The sequence below is a fragment of the Lepus europaeus genome, chromosome 6, assembly GCF_033115175.1.
Source record: "Lepus europaeus isolate LE1 chromosome 6, mLepTim1.pri, whole genome shotgun sequence".
Lineage (NCBI taxonomy): Eukaryota > Metazoa > Chordata > Mammalia > Lagomorpha > Leporidae > Lepus > Lepus europaeus.
In genome coordinates this window covers 102,186,114-102,200,522 of record NC_084832.1, presented here as the reverse complement: position 1 = coordinate 102,200,522, position 14,409 = coordinate 102,186,114, and the positions used below count along the sequence as shown (strand labels likewise).

The following is a 14,409-nucleotide window of genomic DNA, read 5'->3' as shown; positions in this document are numbered from 1 at the left end:
CTGTCAAAAAAAAAAAAAAAAAAAAAAATCCTATCCTCAAGGTTCATCCACAGGGTAGCATGTGGCAGAATTTCCTTCCGTTTGTAAGGCTGAATGACATTTCATGGTAGGTAGGTAGGTAAAGACCATGTGTTGGCTGTCTGCTCACCTGTCGATGCACACTGGTGCCTTCTGATACTTCTCTCCACCAAGTGTGGTCTTCCCATGGACTTGAACTCCACCCCCTCACTCCAGGATGGGTACCTATAATGGTCTGACATATGATCCTCCCGAGGTGCAGTTGATTTCTTGTTTTTCGAGGTCGTTAAGCCTTATAAAGTTGATGTGAACACTAATTTAGCAAATAGGAAACCATTGCTCCTAGGAGAAATACAGGGTTAGGTTCCTGCAAATACCTGCTCTCAAGATTTTTGTTAAATGATTCATTTATGACCTTGTTTTATATGTGCTTCTGTTCAGAGACACATTATTTAGTACATATTGCTGATGTGTTAGCACTGGACCCCTAACTCACACCTGGAGGAAGCTTCCCTAAATGGCATATTTTCTTTTTTAAAGATTTATGTATTCATTCAAAAGGCAGAATCACAAAGAGAGAGGGAAACGCAGAGAGAGAGCTTCCATCTGCTGGTTCACTCCCAAAATGGCCACAATGGCCAGGCTGAAGCCAGCAGACGGGAGCTTCTTCTGGGTCTCTTATGTGGGTGCAGGGCCCAAGCACTTGGGCCATTTTCCGCTGGTTTCCCAGGCCCTTAGCAGGGAGCTGGAAGGGAAATGGACCAGCTGGGACTTGAACTAGTGCCCATATGGGATACTGGTGCTGCAGACGGTGGCTTTACTTGCTATGCCACAACGTGTGTCCCAACAGGCATATTTTCTACCTAAGGCACATCACCATCTTCTTGCACTTGGGGGCCATTATGAATGGTACAATCACCAATGGAAAGCATACATTTGAAAAATGTGGCACTTACATAGACCACAGAAAGGAGAGTTGCTTATAGCACTAGAGTCCAAACAGGAAGGCAGAATGCAGCCTTGTTCAACCTTGGCTGGGAAGGGGTGCGTCTGGGCAAGTTGATTTTCTTTTGGCTACTCACATGCGTGTGTGCATCTGCAGAGAACAATGAGACTGAGAGTACAGTCAGCCTCTGTGCGAGTTCTGTGTCCACAGACTCAACAGTGGTGGGTAGAAAACATCTAGAAAAAAAATGTTGCTCTCTATTGAACATGTACAGACCTTTTGGGGTCCTGATACCTAAACAACACAGCACAACACCTAATTAGGTAGCCTTTGTATTAGGGATCACGAGTCTAGAGACATAAGGTGCACATTTCCTGTACGGGTGAACTAAGACCCTGCAATTGGCCATACACAAGAACTGTGCCATTTTATGTAAGGGACTTGACCATTGCACATTGTGGTACTCAGCAGGCATCCTAGTACCGATCTCCCTGGATACTGAGGGATGATGGTGCTGGTTTTGAGGTTACACATTTTAGCAGTTAGGTGAATTTGTGGGTATAGAATCTGTGATGAGAATTGACTGACTGTACTTGCATCACCATATGCAACTCTGAACACCACCCCCCAACACACACACATACACACACACACAGTGAGGGCAGGACTATGGCTCATTTGACTTTGTATCCAGTGCCTGGTATGTATGGTGTGGGCTCAGTACACAGTTTTGGGATGAATGAAGATCACAGGGCTGCAGCACTAATGGGGAGGAGCTAGGCATGAGCACTAGCAGGGAGAAGATCTGTTGGGCTGAGAACCTGATCCCCGACACGTGTGGGTCACCTGCTCCTCTGCTTCCTGAGAGCAAACCCTCTTCCCCTCTGTGTGGGGCATCAGGTGATGATCCTACCAGCTGTGAGTGTGTAGCAGAAAAGCCCAGGACTGGGGCTGATGTTAAGCCGAGTGGTAAGATGCCTACGTCCCACACTGGGGTGCTTGGGTTTGATATCTGCCTCTAGTTCCTGACTCTGGCTGCCTGCTCATCCAGACATTGGGAGGCAGCAGTGATGGCCAAGGTACTGGATTCCTGCCACCTACCTGGGAGACCCAGATTAAGCTCCAAGCCCCTGGCTTCAGCACCAGCATAACCCTGGCCATTAAGGGCGTTTGGGGAGTGAACCAACATATGGGAGCTCTCTGTCTCTCAAATAAACAAATTTAAAAGAGAAAAGCAAAGAAAAGCACAGGGTTGAGATTCAGTTCCAGCCTCAGCCGTAGCCAGCTGTGTGACATTTGGGTACATCACAGCATCTCTCCCAGTCCTGATCTCTTCCCCCAGATAGGAGGGCAGCTTTCCCATCTGTGGTTCACACAGACCTGGTACCCTGCATCGCCCTCTGGGTTCCTCTCCAGAGGCTGAGGAGCAGTGGAGAGCCCCTGCTGAGAAAGAGACCAGAGGATTTCTCCTGCATCCACAGAGAAGCTTCTGCAGCTTCCCTTAGCTGACCAAGCCAGAGTCTGGTACCCCACCCATTCCTCTGCATGTCTAATTTATATCCCTTCTGCTGGAGTCAGAGCACTGCCCTTCCTCGTTTGCAAAAGGGAGCATTGTGGTGGGCAAGAGGCAGCTTGCTGGGGTCTTAGAGACTTCAGAGCCCACACATTGAGCCTTATCGTTTACTAGCTTTGGGGCTTCAGCACACACTTTGCCCTGAGGAGCCGCTGTGTCTTTACCTGTAAAATGGTGTGGAAATAGCTTCCTCACAGAAGACATAGCCAAACGTCTGGCCCAGTGCTGGGCACAGAGTTTGTGTTCCAAGCTGGAACCTTGCAGCATTAGCATCACAGTCGCTCATGGCCTTATCCTCAGTGTCCTGGGGACCTCGCCAACCTCTAGCATCCCATGAGTGTTGGGCTGCCCGGACCCTACCTGCCCAGCACACAGGGGTGTTCACCAGGGGAGGAGGCAGCACTGTGTGCCAGGCAGGTGCACTTCCCACTGTACCTGGCTGTGCCTGAAGGGCAGGTCCTTCTCTCCTTCCCTCCCAGCAACAGAGTTAGAGCTAAGCATGGAAGACCAAAACCAAGCGACAGGTTGAAGCGGCACTTGCAGCGCTGCGTGAGTTCAGGAAGAAGTGTCACAGGGTAAAGAGGCCTGGGTGCTACAGGGGCCCGGGAACCCCCAAGTGGAGCCTTTGTGCCCCGCGGTGTGCCCTCTACCTTCCTTCACCCGAGCCTGGAACACTTTGTAGCACTGATGGATTTATACATCTCTGCCTGCCTCCTGCTCCCCTGTCAAGGCTAAGCCCCTTGGGGGTTGGACTGGTTTCTCTGGAGTTTATCCAAGAACAGATCAGTGCTCGGGGGGGGGGGGGGGGGTTTGTCTGTGGACTCTGCAGAATGAAATGATGACAGAGACCACCTTGAGTAGGGAGACACTGTGAATAAACTTGGAGGCTGGTACCGTGGCTCAACAGGCTAATCCTCCGCCTTGCGGCGCCGGCACACCAGGTTCTAGTCCCGGTTGGGGTGCCGGATTCTATCCCAGTTGCCCCTCTTCCAGGCCAGCTCTCTGCTGTGGCCCGGGAAGGCAGTGGAGGATGGCCCAAGTGCTTGGGCCCTGCACCCGCGTGGGAGACCAGGAGAAGCACCTGGCTCCTGGCTTCATATCAGCGCGATGCGCTGGCCGCAGCTGCCATTGGAGGGTGAACCAACGGCAAAAAAAAGGAAGACCTTTCTCTGTCTCTCTCTCTCTCTCTCACTATCCATTCTGCCTGTCAAAAAAAAAAAAAAAAAAAAAAGAATAAACTTGGGGAATCACAAGGTGATAAGAAGACCAGGGCAGATGGAGATGAGTCTGGAAGAAGGCAGGGTCTACACAAAAGACTTATTTTATTTATTTGAAAGGCAGTTAGAGAGAGTGAGGGAGAGAGATCAATCAATCTTTTCTGTCCGCTGGTTTATTCCCCAAATGGTTATAACGGCCAGGGCTGGGCTAGGCCAAAGCTAGGAGCCTGGAATTCCATCTGGGTCTCCCATGTGGGTGGCAGGGACCCAAGCACTTTGGAACCATCTTCCTCTGCTTTCCCAGGGCATTAGCGGGGAGCTGGAACTGAAGTGGAGCAGCCGACACTGGAAGCAGCACCCATATCAGATTCAGGTGGCTGCCCAACCTGCTGCACCACAATGCTGGTCCCTCCCTTCTCTTATTTTAGGAAATGAGGTCAGGGCATCGAGGGTTCAGAGACACACCTCCACCCCCACTGTCATCCCCGCCTCCCGTAATGAGGGTGGCTGCAGAGGCCTCTTCGTACTGAATTCTGCTTCTTGTCTCTTGCACAGTTGGGTCCAGTCTCCAGTCTCATCCAGTGGGAGTGGCCAGAGATAGTGGTGGTGGAGCCGTTTCTCTGCTCTGGAGTGTGTTGGATGGCGCAGATCCACATTCCCCCCAGTGTAGGTGTTCTGTAGCCTCAACCATGCTAGACTGGGACCAAGCATCTGGGATTCAGAGATGGGACTCCAGGCCTTGGTAACAGCCTCACACATACATCCACCAGCCTGAAGTAGGCAATTCCTGTCTGGGATGGAGGCAGAGGGGACCGGGTTTCTACTTTTTTTTTTTTTTTAAAGATTTACTTATGCATGCATACAATTTATTTGAAAGGCAGAGTGACAGAGGGAGAGACCGAGAGAGAGATCTTTCATCTGCTGGTTTATTCCCCAGATACCCACCACAGGTCCAGGGTGAAGCCAGGAGCCAGGACCTTCGATCACCAGCTCTCCCACCTGGGTGGCAGGGACCCAAGTGCTTGGGACATCATCTGCTGCCTGGGAGGCACATTAGCAGGCACTTTGATATGGGATGCAGGTGTCCTGAGCAGCCCCCCTTTGCCACAGTGCCCACCCCAGGGTTTCTGTTTTTAACCCTCTCCCACCCTGCCTCCTGTATCTTTACACCCCTGGGACTCAAGTATCTGGAACATGAGGATGGGCCTTTTGGAAGGAAACTCTGGTTTTCCTCTTCCTGCAGGCTTCTCAGTTACTGGCCAGTCACTGGAATGCAGGAGGTTGCTGTTCCCGAGGGTCCCAGGGAGGCACTGGTGGAGAGCTTGTCCGAGCCCAAAGGTTATGGCCCCTTCATCCTAAGCCCCTGGCACTCCTGGGGTTGGAGGTGGGAGGAGAACAAGAGCAGAAGGAACAGTTTTTCTCCTTGCCATCGGGAGGCCCTGGCCCTCTCCTGGTTACCCAGCTCTGGTGACACCAGGCGAGCCTCACAGACTCGGTGAGCCTGTATCCATCACTTCCACTTTGGGGTCGTGGAGCCTGGGGAGTGGGTTACATTGGAGATGCTGTGGTGAAAGGAAACGAGTGTGGGGCTGGTGCTGTGGCCCCGTGGGTGAAGCCGCAGCCTGCTGTTTGCATCCTGGCTGCTCCACTTCTGATCCAGCTCCCTGCTAATGCGCCTGGGACAACAGCGAAAGATGGTGCAAGTGCTCGGGCCCCTGAACCCACATGGGAGACCTGGAGAAAGTTCCTCGTTCCTGGCTTTGGCCTGGTGCAGTCCTGGCTGTTGGGGCCATTTGAGGAGTGAACCGGCAGATGGAAGATGTCTCTCTCTGACTCTGCCTTTCAAATAAATAAAATAGATTGTCCTCCGCTAAGGAAAGGGAATCTGCGGAGGAGGTGACTCTGCAGGGATACTGTCTGCTCCGTGAATCCCAACATGGGGTCAGGAGTGATGGGGACTGGCTCATAACCTTGTGCTCTGGTTGAGAAGACAGACAGGTGAGCACAGCTGGGGACATGTGACTCAGTTGTTGTGAGCTTCAAGGCCAGGCACAGACCACCCAGGGTCGTGGAAGGCCTCCCACAGGAGGGCTTGGTGAGTGTGAGGTTGCCCGGGTCAGGGAGAGGACTTTGGGGTGTGAGGTGTGGTTTTGCCACCTTCTCAGGGCAGGCTGCTTTCACTCCCTGAGCCGTGGCTCCTCCATCTGTACCCCGGGGGCTGGGATCACCTTCTTGCCCTGAAAGTGTTTTGGATAAGCTGATGTTGCCAGAATGGCCTAACTAAATGCTTCTGAATTCCTGATTCTTCTGAAAATGCCCAGTAACCAGACCGTGGGCTTGGGATGGGTCTGTGTGGTGTCCTGCCCAGGGTTGCCCTGCAGAGGCCATCTGATGGCTTTTGGGTAGGACTTGGGACAGAGCTGGAGGTATCTGGGCCAGGCCCTGAGAGCCAAGTCAGGATTATTTTTGTCCCTCTGCTTAGGGCACATGGCCTGAGCTCACCGAGGCCATCTGTGCCCGCCCCTTCCAGTACGCCCCTCAGCTGGCCCTCAGGGGTCCCTGGGGAGCACTCTGCACTTGGGGGAGGAGGAGTGGGGTCCTGCTCTAGGCCACGTTGGCATTCCCCATTCCACTCACCGTGGATGAGATCAGCCGGGCCACTCAGGGCAGCTCCATTTCAGTAACGAAACCCGTGGCCCAGGGCCTTGGGTGACCTGCTGCCCTGCTTTCCCTGGGACAGACCCAATCTTGGGGACATGGAGTGCAGGTCCTCAGAAAACCTCACTCGCGGGGAGACTGGCATGAGGAGCCTCTGCTTCTCCCCAGGTCCAGTGATCTGCTGGGCAGCCCTGGGCCTGACTTCTGTAGGGACTGGCTAGGCTCATCTTACCAGGCCGGTCTAGCTGTGCTCAGGGGCAGCTGGTGGGCTCAGGGAGGTTGGGCTGCCCTCCTCTGTGTCTCTGCTAACACCCTGGCCTCCATCACCCTGTGCCTGTGCTTAGTGTCAAGTCCCAGGAGGCCAGAGAGACTGATGTCAGTGTTAGTTAATATTAGGTATTAGGGCTTCAGGTGTGTGTATCTCTCAGGTCTGTTGGGGACTTTACAACTTCTATTTGAGGCATTATTTGTAGCTTAATAATTATGATGAGGACAATAAACAGCTGTTAGTGGGGCGGACATTGGGTGCAGCAGTGAAGGTACCACTTGGAACACCTGCATTCCATGTTGGAGTGCCGGCTCAGGTTCAAATCCTGCCTCTGCTTCCGATTTCAGCCTCCTGCTGATGCACACCCTGGGAGGTTATGGCCCAAGTACCTGAACCCCTGCCACCAACGTGGGAGAACAAATGGAGTTCTTGGCTCCTGGCTTGAGCCTGGCCCAGCCCCAGCCATTGCAGCCATTTAGGGAGTGAAACAATGTATGGCAGACCTGCCTCTCCATGTCTCTAACTTTCAAATAAAGTAAAAATTAGTATAAATAGACAGCTCTCAGTGAGCTGTCAGATCCTGTACTAGGTAACATCTGGTCTCAGTGACCATGGGGGACATATCTCTGTCGGATCAGTTCCCCAGCCTTCTGTGGACCAAGACCACACCATAGGGTGTTTAGAGGCCACTGGAGAAATGGAGGGGCCAGGTAGGAAGTTTGAGTGCTGATGCTGCTGGCATAGGGAGGACCGTAGATGCCAATGAGAATAGCCCCTTAGTTCTACAGATGAGCAAAGGGAGGCTTAGGGAAGCAAAGTGATTTGTCTGTGGCCACGTGGTAGATGGTAGAACTGGAACCAATACCGGTTCTACTGTATGATTACCATACATCCCACTTTTATTTTATAAGCTCCCAAAGTAAAATTCCCAAAGGATTTACATATAACTTAAGCTCTGTCTCTGGTGTGCCACAATCTAAATATTTATGAAAACTGAGCTCTGAGCAGAGAGATCATCATTCCACAGAGAACATTTACCAAATATCCATTGCTTTGTTTACCTGCACCTTGCTGGGTGCCAAGGACTTAGAGGAAGAACCATCCCTGGCCTCGTGGTATCTGAAGTGTGGAGGAGACTTGATGCCTGGGAGATGGGCTGGAATAAGGAAAGGCATGATTCTGTTAACTCACAAGAGGGCTCCTAATGCAGAGGTAGGAATAGGGTGTGTCCCAGAGCAAGTGCCTCAACCTTAGGATTTAGGAGTTGGTCAGGTGAAAAAGGTATGGCGGGGGGGGGGGGGGGGGGCGTTACAGCCAGCGAGCACTTCTGCCAGGATTGGAGAGAGAGCTTGGTATGTTGGTGGAATGGTTTGGGAGATAGAGAGTGGGGCAGATGGGTAGAAGGTATGGCAGGACAGCAGCAGTCAGCTAATGAAGGGCCCTATCAAATTCTACTGTGAGCTGACACTGTGGTGTAGCAGGTAAAGCCGCCTGCAGTGCCCGCATCCCATATGGGCGCTGGTTCGAGTCCTGGCTGCACCACTTCTGATCCAGCTCTTTACTATGGCCTGAGAAAGCAGTAGAAGATGGCCCAAGTGCCTGGGCCCCTGCACCTGCGTGGGAGAGCCAAAAGAAGCTCCTAGCTCCTGGCTTTCAATCAGCACAGCCCTGACAGTTGCAGCCATTTGGGGAATGACCCAGCCTCCCTGCACCTGCCTCTCTGTAACTCCGCCTTTCAAATAAGTAAATCTTTAAAAAAAAATCCCGTTGTGGGATAATTATTTATTATTTGGTAGGCAGAGAGAGATATTCTATCTGCTAGTTCACTCCCCAAGTGGCTGCAATGTCTGGGGCTGGACCAGGCTGAAGCCAGGAGCCTGGAATTCTATCTGGGTCTCCTGCATGTAAGACGGGGCCCCAAGTGCTTGGGCCATGTTCTGTTGCTTTCCTTGGTGCGATATTAGGGAGCTGGATGGGAAGCAGAAGAGCTGGGACTCAAAACTGGCAGGTGGCTTAGCCCACTGGGCCATAGCGCTAGCCCTTGTGTGATTTATCTTAATGAGCATGGAACGGCCATGGGAAGAGTGTAAGTAGAGGAATCATGTGGTCAGATTTTTATTTTGGAGGAATCCCTCTGGCTGCAGTGAATAGAGATTATGGGAATCTGAGCAGCACTCCTACAGTGGCCCAGGAGTGCCTTGGTGGGAGTTTGGATAAAATAGGAAGACAGGAAGGAGAGGGAACTTGCAGTCGTTAGGTGTTCCATTTGTTTTTAGAATCAGCTTACGTGTTGTGGAAAACCTTGTGAGATGTCTATCACACAGGCATTGAATTGGAGACTTCTCTGAAGAAATTCACATTCAGCATCTGTTGAATACTGTGATACTGTTTTCCTGTCCACAGTTGCCCCATGTTTATTTAGGTGTTTCATGTCTTTGCAGGCAGTTTCAGTGTTCTCTGCAAAGATCTTTAGGCTTTGTTAGATGGATACTTTGGTTCCTTAGTGAAATGTTTTTTAGAAGTGTATTATCTAATACCTTATTTCTGATCTAAAGTATGTAATTGGTATTTTGACGGTGATATTGCTAGAAAGTCCTTTAGAAGCTTTCCTGATTTGAGTATCTTTTCTAGCTTCTGTCTTCTTTTCTGCAAATAATGATTTTTGAGTTTTACTACTTTTCCTCCTTTAGTTTTTTTTTTTTTTTTTTTTATGACAGGCAGAGTGGACAGTGAGAGAGAGAGAGACAGAGAGAAAGGTCTTCCTTTTTGCCATTGGTTCACCCTCCAATGGCCGCTGCAGCCGGCGCACCGTGCTGATCCGAAGCCAGGAGCCAGGTGCTTCTTCTGGTCTCCCATGCGGGTGCAGGGCCCAAGGACTTGAGCCATCTTCTGTTGCACTCCCGGGCCACAGCAGAGAGCTGGCCTGGAAGAGGGGCAACAGGGATAGAATCCGGCGCCCCACCTTTTTTATTGTCATATTGTGTTGGCCAGGATTTCTGTTATATCTTGAGTTTACGTGTTGAAAATGAGCATTCTTGAAGCCAGTGCTGTGATGTAGTAGGCTAAGCCTCTGCCTGCAGAGGCACTGGTTCGTGGCCCAGCTCCTCCTCCTCCTCCTTCTCCTCCTCCTCCTCTTTCTATCCGGCTCTCTGTGTATGGCCTGGGAAAGCAGTGGAGGATGGCCCAAGTGCTTTGGCCCCTGCACCCGTGAGGGAGACCTGGGGAAGCTCTTGGCTCCTGACTTTGGATCCATTTGGATCTGGCTGTTGTGGCCATTTGGGGAGTGAACCAGTGGATGGAAGACCTTTCTATCTCTTCTTCTCCCTCTCAATTAAGTAAATAGTAATCTTTAAAAAGAAATAAAGGATTCTTGGGTCCAGTGCTGTGGCATAATATGTTAAGCCTCTGCCTACAGTGCTAGTATCCCATATCCAATCTAGCTCCCTGCTAATGGCCTGGGAAAGCTGTAGAAGGTGGCCCAAGTGCTTGGGCCTCTGCACCCACATGAGAGACCAGGAAGAAGTTCCTGGCTCCTGGCTTTGGATCAGCCTAGTTCTGGCCATTGAGGTCATTTGGGGAGAGAACCAGCTGATGGAAGACCTTTCTTTTTGTCTCTCCCTCTCTGTAACTCTGCCTCTCAAGTAAACAGATAAATCTTTTTTTTTTTTTTTTTAAAGAGTGAGCATTCTTTATCTTATTCTTGAATTTAATATAATGCTTCTAGTGTTTCATCTAGTGTGATACTTGTGCAGGTTTTGGGGAGGTATCTTTCCTTAGGTTAAGGAAATATCCTTTTGTTTCTAGCAGTTTTCTAAGAGTTTTTGTTATGAGTAGGCCTTGAGTTTTATGAAATGTACCTTCTGAGTTTATGGTTCAGAAACACATTCTCTCTTCATGTGTGTGTGAAAGATTCACTTTGCCAAATTAAATTAGTCACTAGTGTCACTTTTTTAAAGCTTTTTTTTTTTTATTTATTTGAAGGTCAAGTTGCAGAGAGTTCTTCCATCCGCTGGTTTACTCCCCAAATGCTTGCAACAGCTGGGACTGGGCTGAGCTGAACCCAGGAGCCAGGAGCTCCATCCTGGTCTCCCACAGAGATGACAGGGACCCAAGTACTTGCATCACCACTTGTTGCCTTCCAGGTTGCACATTGGCAGGAAGCTGAGTCAGAAGTGGAGGCAGGACTCAAACTTAGACACTCTGGTACAGGACGTGGTCATCCGGTGGCTTAACCACTGTGCCACATCGCCCAAAAGTATGTCTGTTGTTAATAGTTAGCGTTGTTTAGTTTTGCTCTCTCTCGTGTGCTTTTATTTATTTATTTGAAAGGCAGAGTTACAGAGAGAGAGAAGAGATCTTCCATCCGCTTGTTCACTCCCCAGTGGCTGCAGCAGCTGGTGCTGGGCCAGGCTGAACCCAAGAGCCAGGAGCTTCATCCAGGTCACCCACATGGATGCAGGGCCCAAGGACTTTGGGGCCATCTTTTGCTGCTTTCCCAGGTACATTAGCAGACAGCTGGATTGGAAGTAGAGCAGCCAGAACCCAAACTGCTGCCCAAATGGTATGCCAGTGCTGCAAACACGGCACGACCCCTAGATTTACCCTTTTTTTTTTTTTTTAAAAGATTGGAGCTGGTGCTGTGGTGCAGTAGGTTAATTCTCTGCCTGCAGCACCGGCATCCCATAAGGGTGCCGGTTCTAGTCCTGGCTGCTCCTCTTCAATCCAGCTCTCTGCTGTGGCCCAGGAAAGCAGTAGAAGATAACCCAAGTCCTTGGGCCCCTGTACCCATGTGGGAGACCCAGAAGAAGCTCCTGGCTCCTGGCTTCGGGTCAGCGCAGTTCTGGCCATTGCAGCCATTTGGGGAGTGAACCAGCAGATGGAAGACCTTTTTCTCTGTCTTTCCCTCTTGCTGTCTGTAACTCTTTCTCTCAAATAAATAAATAAATAAATAAAATCTTTTAAAAAAAGATTTACTTATTTATTTGAAAGTCAGAGTTACCAGAGAGAGAAGGAGAGGCAGAGAGAGAGAGAGAGAGAGAGAGAGAGAGGTCTTCCATCCACTGGTTCACACCCCAGTTGGCAGCAACAATTGGAGCTATTGGTGTGAGTTCCTGGAGCCACGTTAGGAGAGAACCTCAGATATTGTAATTGGTGGACAGGAGGGACGCCGAGGCCCGCAGAAGGGAAATGACTGTGCGAGCCCAGGCCTCCTGATCCTCACAGCAACCGGTTGGGGCTGTGGGTGTCCCAGGTCCACATGGCTCTGACCCCTCACCAATGCTTCCTGTCCCAGCAGGTCCAACGGGCGCTCCTCCAAGCGGAGCCTTGGAGGGCAAGGCCGGCACCATTACCTCCAACGAGTGGAGCTCTCCTAACTCCCCTGAGGGGAGCAACGTCTCTGGGGGCAGTCAGGCACTGGACAAGCCCATCGACAACGATGCTGAGGGTGTGTGGAGCCCGGACATCGAGCAGAGCTTCCAGGAGGCTCTGGCCATCTACCCGCCCTGTGGCCGGCGCAAAATCATCCTGTCGGACGAAGGCAAGATGTACGGTAAGGAGCCTGGTGTTCCAGCCCTGGAAGCAAAGCTGAGGCCCGGGGTCAGGGTGGGCTGGGCACGGGAACCTTGGGGAGGCATGGCCTCTTGGAACGTCCACCAGGTAGGCCTTGTCCTCCCCCAACTCCACAGGGCTCCCAGGGACGGGGGCATCTAGGTGAGTGGGGTCCCCGGAGTAAGAAGCTGTGGTGGTGGAAAACTTGGAAAGGGGAGTAGAACAGCTCCCTAGAGCAGGCTGGGAAAATCCCACGAGCTGTCCTGCAGGCAAGGGTTTGATCTTCAGGAGTCACACCTTGGTTGTGGAAGGTGATGAGGAAATGGGGGCTCCTTCTGGACTGGACTCATTCCCTCCTTCGTTCACTCACTCACTCGTTCTTGCATCAAGCCCTCTGTGTATCAGGTGTGCCATGGCGAGGGGTTGGGGAGCCCACAGTTAGCTGGGGCAGACTGCACTAAGCCGGACCGGGTGGTCGACCCCACTTAGCTGGTGAGGAAGCCGCCTCGGAACTCGAGGCTCTTTCCAGTCCTCTGGTGGAGAAAGGGTGGATACTGATGGTGAGCGGAGGCATGAGAGTGAGATGTGGCGGGGGAGGCAGGTGTTTTGGCTGCACCGCTGTCTTGGGGTCTCTGGTCCCTGGTTGGGAAGCTATCACATGCTTGCTGGACACTTAGGGGCCAGATCATCTCAACACACACGTTTAAGAGGCAGTCAGGGAAGGCCGCACACTGAAGGCGCTGCAGGTGTGTGGAAGGCCTTGTGGAAATGCGGAGTGTGGTGGGATCAGCACGTGTCATTTGATGGAGCACCACTGTGAGTCGGCGGCTCTGGCTGTTTGCTTGTTGGGGTTTTTTTGGAGGAGGGGTAAAACGTCTAGAACATAAAATGTACTGTTTTAACCATAATTTTTTTAAAAAGATTTTATTTACTTACTTGGAAGGCAGAATTACAAAGAGGCACAGGTGGAGAGAGACAGAGAGAAGTCTTCCACCTGATGATTCGCTCCCCAGATGGCCGCAATGGCCAGAGCTGTGCCAATCCGAAGCCAGGAGCCAGGAACTTCTTCCTGACTGGGCTCCCACATGGATGCAGAGGCCCCAGGACTTGGGCCATCTTCTGCTGCTTTCCCAACATAGCAGAGAGCTGGATTGGAAATGGAGCTGCTGAGGCTCAAACCGGTGCCCATGTGGGATGCTGGAACTGCAGGCAGTGGCTTTCACGTGCTATGCCACAGCACCAGCCCCTTAACCAGTAATTTTTTTAAGTTTACAGTTTAATGGCTTTAAGTATTTGCTTAAAAAAGTTTATTGAAAATGGAATACAAAATAAGTTAATTGGGCTGGGCTTGTGGCACACTGGGTTAAGCCGCTGCCTGTGATGCCAGCATCCCATATCAGAGCACCGATTCATGTCCCAGCTACTCTGCTCTGATCCAGCTCCTTGCTAATGTGCCTGGGAAGGCAGGAAGATGGCCCAAGAACCTGGGTCCCTGCCACCCACGGAGAAGATCCAGATGGAGTCTGGGCTCCTGGCTTTGGCCTGGCCCAGCCCTGGCAATTGTGGCCATTTTGGGAGTCAGTCAATGGATGGAAGATCTCTTTTTTCCTCCTTGTCCCTCTGTCCCTCTGCCTTTCAGATAAATAAATCTTAAAAAAGTTTGTTTTGGTGCCCAATTTTGAAATCTGGGCAGTCTTTTCACAAACTTTTTGAAGATCCTCTTATGCATGGATTTCCAATTTTTTGCATTGAAGTAGATTTATCTCTTAATCCTATTGTCTCATGATTTTTTTAAAAGATTTATTTATTTATTTGAAAAGCAGAGTTAGAGAAGTGGAAAGAGAGAGAGGGAGAGAGAGGGGGAGAGAGAGAGAGAGAATGAATGAGAATCTTCCATCCACTGGTTAATTCCCCACATGGCTGGATCTGCCAGGATTGAGCCAGGCTGAAGCCAGGAGTGAGGAGCGTCTTCTGGGTCTCCCACATGGGTACAGGGGTTCAAGCACTTGGGCCATCCTCCACTACTTTCTCAGACACATTAGCAGGGAGCTGGATCAGAAGTGGAGCAGCCCAGACTCAAACCAGCATCCATATGGGATGCTGGCACTACAGGCCCCTTGTGATCTTTCTAAAGTACCTTCATCCATTCACACTGTTGTCCAGCCATTACCACTGTCCA

At 51.1% G+C, this 14,409-nt stretch overlaps 1 protein-coding gene across 1 annotated transcript in view; it reads left to right on the top strand.

The window, feature by feature from the left end:
- The window catches only part of TEAD4 (TEA domain transcription factor 4), a 74,607-nt gene that overhangs the window by 16,540 nt on the left and 43,658 nt on the right, over positions 1-14,409 (top strand). The window contains exon 3 of the mRNA XM_062195205.1: positions 11,977-12,231. Within this exon, the coding sequence (XP_062051189.1) occupies positions 11,977-12,231 (255 nt within the window). The remainder of the gene's footprint in view (positions 1-11,976; positions 12,232-14,409) is intronic.